Raw genomic sequence first — 11,358 nt, 5'->3', positions numbered from 1 at the left:
AGCTACTGCAGATTGTGCAGAGCTTGAGGCACAATGTCATCCAAAAATCCCTGAACTCTGACTTGCAGAGCACAAGTAGCTCCTGTAATGACCCAGTACTGTGATAGGAACCTACTCCAGGATCCCCAAGCCAAGGCTGCCATTAGCTACTGAGATCCAGCTCAGATCTGGGCTTTGATAGATGCTGTGATCCATCTCATGCTTTTGTGGGAATACTGCTGTAGGAAGGTGCACAGACTCGGGCCATTGGCATATAAATCAGGGAGAGATAATCTGAAGTCCTACAGTATCACATTTTCAGAGCCATAATCAAATAACTATAAAAACCTCCACAGCAGCTCACTGCATAACATGCTGCTCAAAACCCCAGAGGCAAATAATGAAAGAAAACTCTAGAAATAACAGAAGAAAGTCAGCATTAGCAGTTAACAGACACTATGTAAATGTTCAGTTCATTTCTTCAAGGAGCCAAATTTGAGGGTAATAAGAGTCCTAAATACTTATACTATAGTTTCAGTTCAGTCATTAGAAAAACATAAAAGCACATATTCCTGCCAGCACTTTTGTTTGCATGAATCATGGCTCAGTGAAACATTTCAGGCATATAATTTATCTTTTCTTTGGCTCACATAGTAAATGCTTCATGAATTCATGAATTCTGTCCTTGTTTTAATTATGCTGTGTTCTGAATGTAGTTTTGTAGACCACAAAAATAAAGAGTGGTTCAACCAAACACAGAATGTTTGTGCAGCTCTTAAGCTACATCTGTGGAGTCTCTCTCTTACTTACCAGCAATGTTGTTTGTTTTGTGCTGGCACTCAGTTCAGGGAAACTTTGGTTTTCTTTTACAGATACTACGAGTCATAATCCACACAAAAAACACAACACCAAACTGTTGACAGCAATATCTGGATTGGTAATACAATTATTTTGTAATAGCTTGTAGTTACTACAGTAACAGCAATTAAATTACACTTGATCATTCTCCTATCCTACATGAGAACTAGCAACCTTAGAGGGAACAGAGGGTAAGTGTGCTGCAAGGCAGAGCCACAGCCTTTGCTTTAGAAATGGAATTAAAGTTTAGCAATGCATCAGACATTTGGTAGATATACTTTTCCCAGAAAAGGTCTGTAACTCTCTGCCCCCCTATATTCCTTTTCATATTTGAGGAATAAATAGTCTGAAAATTCAACAATAAGGTTAAAATTTCACTCTACCTGTGCTATGGTTCTGCCACTGTCACTTATTTCCAGCTTATTCCCCTTAGTAAGGTATGGGACGTGGATACATATATGATGAAGACAGGAACAGAACTCAAAATTAACAATTCAGAATAAATAAAGCAGTATTGATATAATACTGTTTGAACTAACAGAATAAGTTTTAGGTTATCTTGCCCTGTTCCCTGATGGTCCATGTTTCAAATACTTGCTTACTTGAGCTTTCCCAAGGTGACTATTTGCTCCCAGCAAATGTTCAACTCAGACTTCTGGTTAAAGCTACTTCAGACTGTTACTTCATTACCGTTTCACACTGTACTACTTCCACAGCACAAACTGTGACCTTTCACACTCTGTAGTTTGCAATCACAGCAGAATAGAAAACTAAGAATTTTGCATTTGATTGTAAAAGTAATTCTTCCACACCACAAGCAAAACTTGGTCTTTGTGTTAGTAAAAAATGTCTGCAGGAATTCACAGTGTTGAAAAGCTTCAGTCTTATAAGGTTAAACAGAAGTTCCAGTATGCACTGAATAGATTATTCATTCTGAATTATTCACCCTGTTCTGTTTATGTAGTGAATGACTTGATATTCTCCTAAGTTGAGACTATAGAGTCTTTAAAAGCACATATACAGCTGTCTGAAATACTCGTGATGGGTGCTGCTTCTGAAGGGCAATGGTCAGAAATGCAACTGTTGAGTCTTACAAATAATTAATCAGAAAAATATTACAACTTATAAGTTTATACAAGAAATGTGACCTTCAAATTTGAGGAGGCATAAGATAGAATACAAAACAGAAGAATAGAAACTAAGGAGCCTTTTGGAGGCAACCTGCAATGTTGTCAGTGCAAGCAGTGTCTTGTGGCTATATTTAACACTATTGAAAGCCTTAGCAGCCATGGAGCAGTCTTATTGGAAAGCCTGAACTAGGCCAGTAAAAGTGATTACAATTAAAATGGCATTTACCCAGATTCTGATGAGGGAGCCATGCACCTGGTTTCTCCTTCCTGTTCCTGACATTGGACAGGATTTGAACTAGATCACCAATTTGTGTGTGCTGGCACTTCTGCAGCAGAACTAATGAGAGTTATGCCACTTACCCCTATCCAGAGGACAAACTTTTAAATTACCTGAAAACTAATCCTACAGTATACTTGCTGATATCCAGCTTTGTGAGAAATGTAAAATCTAAACTTACATCTGTTTTCAGCCTTTGATTATTGTGCTCTCTCAGATAAGTTACTTTATTTCTTATATGGCATTGTCATCCTGTAAAATAAATTCTAAGGGACACTATTGTAAATCACAATAGCTGAGTGCAAAAATTATTACTGCATAATATTCCTTATTCTGGCACACAGGGTATGCAAAAAGCAGCGATTGCTTAAGAAGATAGACTATTTCAGGAATAGCACAAATGCTAAAGAACACCTTTAAAATCATCCAGCACCAAACCCCAAGCTCCTAAAGCAGAAGAAACACTTTTACTTTCAAGTATTTTTGCTCTCCTTTGTAGCTGGCTGCTGTTCACCATCCTGGCAATTGGAGCACAACCACAACTATCTTGCCCAAACCTTTCAGGGAAATACAAGTGAACTTAAACTGGAGGTCACTACCAGCATTTCATCATGAGCTGGACATCAGGTGGAGTTACCACCCCACCATAGGTTCTCCTGAATCCAGCCACCCTGTAGGGTGTTAACTGCAGAAATTTTAAGAGCAACACCAATCCATTCACACAGCCACAGGGACATCAAACCGTCCTGCGCTATTAATATTCCTAAGAGGTTTCATTAGGAGTGAAATGGATATTCCCACTCAAGCACTTGCCTTCCCCCGTGGGACGCTGGTCGCCGTGCTCTGTAACCCTGCAGCCTCTGTCACGGTGACGTGCCCGTCGGGCAGGTCTGAGCTCTGTCTTTCCTCCTGGGGGTCACTCTGCCTCTTACTGCTTTCCTTTCCCTTCTCCAGTTTGAAGATCCTGTCAAAGAAGGTTACTTGTTTTGGCTTTGAGGCGGCCGTTCCCTCTCCCTCAGGTGTCACTGATGCTGTGAGATGGATGCTGCCCAGCGAGGCTGGCGGCAGGGCCTGGCTCAGGTTTTTATGTGACCCTTCCTCCCGTGCAGCTGCCGCGGGAACCTCCAGGCTGTCACTTGGCCCTTTGTTCACTGCAGGCTCCTCGGAGCTGACATCAAGCCTCGGCGATCCAACTGATGAATCTGTAGCTGGATCTTCAGTACGCCCTGGTACAGCCCATGCAAAGGCAAAGACAGAGCGGGATTGAGCAGATGGCAGAGCCCTCCTGGCAGCTCTCCCAAGGCTCTGCCCGCCCGCCTCGGAAACGGGGCTCTGCTCCATTGTCTTGGAGGAAGAAACGGCCACATTATCCCCTGAAACACTTGCCTTTGCAGCCACTACAAACAGAAGCATAAAACAGTAATTATCCACCGCAGCAAAGGAGTTACACAGGTTGTACAATTAATCATGGTGATCTTGCTCTTTAATAAACTAATTCTGAAACACGGAGCCTCAGGGAGGACCACACAGAGTGCAGCTTGTTTAGGGACCCCGAGCTGCTGCTCGTCTATCAGATCTGTCAGGTTGATTTTCTTTCGTGTCATTCCTCATTGAGCTTGGTGCAAACTTTTTGTTCTCCACAGCCTCCTCTCAGCTGCCAGTCAGATAACAGACCCAGTTCTTGACTGCTTAGCCCAGTGGGCATGCTGAGAATATTTTACTTTCCAATATTAAATAAAAGATATGCAAAAACAAAATCAATGAAACTTGAGACAAAACTGTATATTAATATATTGCATGTTTACCCGTCAAAGCTAAAGGAGGAAGAAGAATGGAAGTTGTGAGGACTGATTTCATTTCCTGGCTGGCCAAACTCCACACAGGGCTTTGCAGTCAGAACTTATTTCATTCATTTTCCCAGCACTGTTCCTTGCCTTGCTGCCTACCCTCCATTATGCAGTTTCTTCTTGCATTTTTCTATTGTCCGTTTACGCCCAATTTGAATACTTAAAAATCACATCTAGCCAGACTTCTTATCTCTACATTTCTGACTCTTTATCCACAAACAATATGTCCTTAATCACATTTCTATTGTTGCTTAACTGTTGATCCTGAGTCAAACCTGACACTCCCCTCAAAATTCTCACTAATAATTCCCCCTTGTGCACACACATGGCCATCACACTTCAGATGTAAAAAAAAAATCTTTCATCTTAAGAGTATTTTATGATTTTATCTTACAAAGGCACATACAGCCAAGGTGAAAATCCTTAATAGTGCAGACAGGAGAAGACTCCTGCTTTACAGAAGATAAAATATGTAAGAGACAAAAGAAAAAAAAAATGTTTCCTATATCAATCTTGTGTATGGGAGACTGAATCATAATTACATAGTGTGAAACCCCAGTAAACAAGAATGGGCTCATCAGAAGGTAAACCTTACACATCCCCCTAAGCTTGAGATTCTCTCCCCTACACATCCCCTCCCTCTCCTAGTTCTATTTGACTAGAATATGTATTTGATTCCACTGTCAATCATCACCACAGAATTAAAGGGTGAATTTAGATTTAATTATAACTGAAAAACTGACAGTGTCAAACTGACTTGCTAAGTTAGAATTTTAAAACTGTCAGTTTCAGGGTAAAATTGAAATTATTTCAAATTATAATTATAATAGTCTAGTCAATATTATGCCCTTCCCATTTTACTTTAACATAAATAAGCCCACAGATACCAATAAAACCTGACTAAAATGTCTGTCTTCCACAGTACAGATCTTCAGGATTCAGTTTCATGTTTTAAATTACATTTTAAGATAAGGGAAGCAGAACATTTTAGATCACAGCTTTCAAAACTGCCCCTTAGCTTCTCACAGTAAAATTACCCCAACTTCCCACCTCCCCAGGATTTTACATAGTAACACACATCTGCAGGTACTACCTGCATCTGCAGGTGCCTGCATCCATGTGATACTGTTCTAGGGCACTGTTCATGTCCCTGGGCAGATGCAGGAGGAGAACAGCATTAACTGTGACACAGAGCCTTGCTGGACCTTTGTTGCACAGCCCAGGGTCTGTCCTGCCAAGCAGAAGGTGGAAGCTTCCATAACCCAGGACATGTGCAGCTCCAGAGCATGCCAGCAGGACAGTGGGAATCTCGAGTGGCTTTACCCAAATCCAGGCCAGGAGTGGAGGCAGCAGCTGACAAAGTAAGAGCTGTGCAGCAGCGTTTTGCCAGCTGCTGGGGAGCTGCCTCCTAACATCTCTACTTCTATCATTTTAAAACCGGTATTTGCTTTCTTGTTGTGTTTTTGGCAAGTACAAGTGTGCAGAGGGGCCAGAGCTCCTCAGTACAACCCATTCTGGCCAGGTAAATAGATATTCACTTATTTGTATGCACTCTGAGAAAATGTCTTTCCCTGGATTCTCTGCTACTAATCATGTAAGAAAACTACTTGCGCTGGCAAGAATTCTTTGCCAGCAATATCCTTCTGCAGAATTTCATGAGCACTTATTTCAACATACTGACATGCAAAGAAAAGGTACAAATAACTAGCTATTCGACCACCTATTCAGCTATTCATTCAGGGCCACTAACTATCAGTTATAGTTTCCTAAACCTCCTGTAGTATTATATAAGAAAGAACTGAAGCACTGCATTCTAATGGTAGCTGGAAGCTTGGGAAGGAAGCAAAAGCAAACCCTTCCGCAGCTGAAGAAAGCAGAAGCAATATCCATTGGAAAATAATGGTAATAGATAGAACTTCTGCTTTATGTAACTGATAAAAAATGAAACACAGGAAAAGTGTCTTAGTATAAAAATAGGAATAGAAGCTCATCATTAAGAAAATCAACAAAACAAAAAGTAGCTCATGAACCTATCAAACTCCTTTTATCTCTAATTATCACGGAAGGAATGAAAGACCTGGAACATATCACCAGCATGAGCTCTGTCTCCTGTCAAAACAGTTCAGACTGTTTCAGGGAATGTCTACTCAAACATCAGGCAAAGCAGATCCCACTACTGAGAGGAGAATTACTGTGGTGGGCTCAGCAGAAGAGCAACTTGTGCCATATTCACAGCAAACTGAAGGAGAGAAATGCTTTGGAGTGGCAATATTTGGATGAAATTGGTGAAGTTTTGACAAGAATGTTCAACCTCTCACCATTTCATTTCAGTCTTTGTTTCCATACAGGGCTTAATTTTTATCCAGAGTCTCTACAATTGCTTGTAAATGCATGGTGACATCCACAAGATTTGAGCATCTTCACAGGTATCTCCTTCCAACCGCATTATCCAAATTACCTTAATCCATCTCTCAGTGAGTTCACTGGCACTTGGACTGGAACCCCATGTGGCAGGAAACTCCCAAGTGCTTGCTCCTCTCTCAGTCACATTTATTTTGGAACACTCTAAGTTTCTCTATTCCCATGAGGCTTCCACTATCCCATTTCTCTGTCAGAACCCTGATAATACAAACACACCATGTGTTGCATTCATTCATACAGGCAGCTAGAAGCCAGAGCTGAAAGTGCACAGCATTTTTGTTTTTAAAGAGACACAGAAGTGCCATTCTTTCCAAAGTTATTCCACAATACAGAGGCAGAACTAGGAATAGAAGCAAAACCTCCCAAGTCCTAGGCCAGATGTGCAAGTAGATCAAAGCTGCTCACTCTGAATGAGATTAATAACTGCTCTGAAACTAAAATCATATACAGTTTACTGCACTGCTGTGAGATTGCATTTCATACTGCTACTACACAGGCATTTTCCTTTCAAGTATTTAACAAAAGACAGTCACACTACAGAAGATTTGTCCTTCTTTTCACTTAATTTCATCAGGAATATGTAAAAAAGACAATACTATAGCTGCACAAAGTCCCTGTTCTATAAAAAGAAACAAAATAAGAAATTTTTTTTGTGATTTTTTTCAGATTAGATCCAGAGTTTTTCCTTGACTTATAAGAGAAACAGTGCAGAGTAATGATTAGTGCAATGTCATGTCAATACCATTTCCCTGCTCAGAAGTAATTGTTGACAGACTTTCTCCTCTTCCATATCCTTGACTTTACAATGAAGCACTTCCCCAGGCTGAGGAACAGAACTATGGCAGGAAGTCAGGGCCAAATTTGCTACCCTTTTGCTTGCATATCACCCAGTAGCAGTGAGGGCACCACTGCTATTTAAATGACATTATAGGAGAAGGTGGATGCTAACACTCTGTGCAATGTCTACAGCCCCAATAATCAATAGGAGCAGGAAAAGCAAGTAATGGAAAGAATCCCTAAGCCCACACATCTGTCAGCTTGTTTGAGCAGAAGCAGCAAATGGAGGGAACCAGTTACCAATCTGCACACACAGATGTGAAGCAGATGGTGACAGGGCTCTTCCAAATAACATTACTTCCTCTGGTCATATTAAGTTAACTCTCTGGATTCTTTTTTCATTATATTAGCAGATATAGATTTCATAGACTCATTTATCAACTACGTGGTTTAATGCACAGCACATGGTCAGATCACTGGCAATCACAGAAATGCAAACTAACAAGACAAAGACCACAAACATACATCTAACACTATTAATAAAATCCTCTTGCTTCACTTGCCTTTGTTGTAGCTTTTGTCTTCTCCAGAAGTGCTTACTTCAGGACCATAAACAATTACAGTACTATTTCTTGCATTATTTCATTTTAGAAATACTATCAACCACATTTCCTATAGGACTTACACTTCTATTTCACCAAGACCTTAGTGACATTACACAAACCAGTGAGATTTCAGTGGTATATAAGTGGTAAATTCTTTTAACTACTTTTTAAACTTTAATAAAGTTAAAACACAAGTAATATCAAAACAAGATAGAACAATTTTTCAACTTACTACTTAAACTGATTTAGTAATTATATTAATTAGGTAAGCCATTTAAGTAAAACAATGCCATATGCTAAATTGTCTCTGTTACAAGTAAAATGAACACTTATTTTCTAGGTCTTCAGACAGTGTAAATGATCTGCCTTTAATTTGCTTCCCAGAACACACAGCTACAGGTTTTTATTTTCTAGCAGGCAACTGTTTAAATCGACTTCTTATAGCTAAATGGCATTAGGAAATTAGCCATGGAACAGAGATTCTAAACTGTAATCAGTACCACCTGCATATTTCCATATCAGTCTTAGATAACTTCTGTCTAAGCATAGATTTTTCAACTGGATGTAATATGTTGAGAGTGTTCTCTTAATGAATAATATTATTTTCTTTCCTTACAGAGACTGGAAAGAAGTGTTGGGTTATTGTAGTCAGAAAACAGAAAGAAATCCAATGCAAGGAAAACACTGGTAAAATTAGCACAGGTTTGCAGAGATGTGAACTGAAGTGAGGCTGCTCCAGATGAAAGCTGCCTGAACACAGCTCAGGAAGGCTCCTGAGGAAAGCCAACAAGAGGTTGAAGGAGAAATTAATGAATTGCCAAAAGGTGAGGAGAGATACATGTCTGGATGCAGATTACCCATGTACCCATTGTCTGGAGCAATTACCCATGAATCTGTAGAGATAACTTCAAAACTTTGTGGAGTCAAACTTTTAATGCTCAGGCCATATAGTTCACCCCTCAGTTTCCTACTCCTTTTTCCCATTTTTCACTTCAATACAGTATTACTTTAAGCTTTAAACAATTTACACCAATACATTTATTTTCAGCTTGCATAATTCAATCACTATTTCCTACACTCAATATTGTAACAACCTGAGTTGTTATACAGTCATGCCAGATTAGCAGGGTACTCGAGGTGCCAACCTCGAGTATCCCTTGAAATGCCTTCCTCAAGCCCCTTACAGAACTGAAGTCAAGTGAGACCCATTGAGCTCATTGATATCAGATCAGTGTTTCCTGGAGCAGCACAATAGTAATTTTTTTTCACCCGTTACTCTCTCGCCTCCTCTATCCATCCCTCTTTGTGGTCCAGATGCAGAACCAAATGCTTAGAACAAGTCAACAAACAACTTCCAGAGAACTTTAGAAATATTATTTATATTTTACTCTTTATTATCTCTGAACTTTCAAGCATCTGAAAAAACACATGTACTGATTCACAAGTAAGGGCTGAGTCACAGGCTTATCTTTTAGTTTGAGACCATGTACCAATATTTATTGTTGCTTCAGTAGAAGTCTCTCTCTGCCTGTCTGGTTGCAAAAGAAGTGCAAACATGCCACCCTTTTTCAGTACGTACCTTCACCATTCATTGTAGGAGAATGAGTCTGAACAAAAGCAACAGATCCATTTTTAATGTTGTCAGGAGATTCAGACAGAACCTAAACCAGCAAATAGCACAATTATTAAAGTGATTTGAAAATTGCAGGAAGGTGAGGGTGGGTAGCTCTCACTTACCTGGTAGCTCTTCACTGTGCATGTATTTTCTTCTTCAGTTTCCTCTGGGATGCTCACTGTGTTCCCCATGGCTCCTGTAAGGTGAAACAACAAAAACCAAACAACCTTTTCTTTCTCATTAATACAACTTTAATGCCTAATTCAAATTAAGAGACAACCAATGGGGACAGACCTTGACAGGCTGTTTAAATTCCCAGTAAGTCCCACCTGCTTTCCCAAAAGCACCTGCCCTTAACATGACTCTGCACCAACCAGTCTTACTCAAACCCAGTTATGCACAGAGGCTCACAGCTGCTCTCTAAAGATGATGCAAACTAATAAACTTGTCCTGTTTGTCAAGGAAAACTGGATGCAGTTGCACCTGCACCATTCATCAGGACTCAGAAGATAGTAACAGGGAGTTAGCAGAATAAAGTAAAAAAGACAGAAATACATTAATAAGTTACAGCTGCTTGGTGGGGTTTTATATCTGTGTTTGGTTTTCATTTTTAAAAGGAAGAGAGAAAAGAGGCAACAAATAAAGAGATCATGCATGTAAATTGAAAATGAGGCCCCTGTATGTCAGGTAGTTATGTGTAACAAATCCTCTGGGGAGAATTCTCACCTGTGGCTGTGGCAGTGTTCCCCTTGCTCTAGACAGTTTCACTGCTCAGCTCCAGGCCTACCTGAGCTGCACGTCCTTGGCTCAGCACTGCCAAGGCTGTAGCTGCAGCAAGGCAGAGGCAACACGACCCAGTCACTGCAGCAGTCAGTGCTGGTCCTGGGTGCACTTTTTGAGCATCTCGTGTTGTCACAGGTAGGTGCAGCACTGCTGTTACCTGAGCTAGTCAGTTTAAAATGGCTTTCTTATGTTCATACCTACTGGAGTGACAGCTCTGACTACAGTTCAGGCATGATTTTAGCTAGTTAATTATGAGTAATCCATTAGATAATTTAATATATAATGAAACTGTTTTGATTTCTTTAAACTTGGTTTCATGAGCAAAGTGTCTGATTCAAATTTCTGTCATATGTACAAGTACACATTTTCATTTTCTTTTCCCCATAATTTAAAATCTGTGACATACCCCCTGAACTCTCTGTTCTTTAGGACTGTAAATTCCCTGTGGTCAGACACACTCCCTGCAACACAGTTGAAGGGCAAACCAGACTGAAGTCAAGAATAAGGTGCCTATTGACTTTGGCTCAGGATATGTAAATGTATATATACTGTAAAAGCTACACAAATAAACAATAAGGAGACACTATTCTTGAGTCACAGCTTGAAAAGGGAAGGTCTCTGCAGAGAAGAAGGTGGAGTGCTGTGGCCATCTCTAGCCTCACTACTCATCCTGTTGGATGTCCTGCACAGCCACCACAGGTCTCACGTGCCCTTCTGTTTTATTATTGCTCTGGTTTACAGCTGCATGATTCAGTGCAGCTGCAGAGGTATGGATGAGAGCAACTCCTTTAGTATTTTCATTAAACAACCCTTGGCTATTGGACACAAGGACAAAAAGGGTAGATTTGCTAAATCCTGTCCATTAGAATTTGACTGCAAATCTGGGAGCAGCTCCTCTCAGCCAGCAGCCCCAGGGGGCTGCTTCCAGTTACTGCCTGCAGAGCTCAGGCTGGTTGTATTTTTTTGCTAACCCAAATCTACAAGACTTTCCTTTACAAGGATGGTCTGGATCTGGTTTCTATTTTATACTGCCTTATAGCTGACGTGAAATCTAAGCTGGGCCCCT

The 11,358-nt window shown here is 40.4% G+C and overlaps 1 protein-coding gene across 1 annotated transcript in view; it reads right to left on the bottom strand.

Annotated features, from left to right (window-relative positions):
• Nucleotides 1–9,700, bottom strand: part of BCAS1 (breast carcinoma amplified sequence 1) — a 41,934-nt gene extending 32,234 nt beyond the window's left edge. Inside the window, exons 1-3 of the mRNA XM_009998651.1 lie at nt 9,632–9,700; nt 9,474–9,555; nt 3,058–3,470 (exon numbers count right to left, since the gene is read on the bottom strand). Of these exons, the coding sequence (XP_009996953.1) occupies nt 3,058–3,470; nt 9,474–9,555; nt 9,632–9,700 (564 nt within the window). The remainder of the gene's footprint in view (nt 1–3,057; nt 3,471–9,473; nt 9,556–9,631) is intronic.
• Between the last annotated feature and the right edge of the window lie 1,658 nt (nt 9,701–11,358).

The sequence above is a fragment of the Chaetura pelagica genome, unplaced genomic scaffold, assembly GCF_000747805.2.
Source record: "Chaetura pelagica isolate M959 unplaced genomic scaffold, ChaPel_1.0 scaffold275, whole genome shotgun sequence".
NCBI lineage: Eukaryota > Metazoa > Chordata > Aves > Apodiformes > Apodidae > Chaetura > Chaetura pelagica.
Note: the sequence above shows the minus strand (reverse complement) of the source record. Positions and strands in the feature narration are given on the sequence as shown.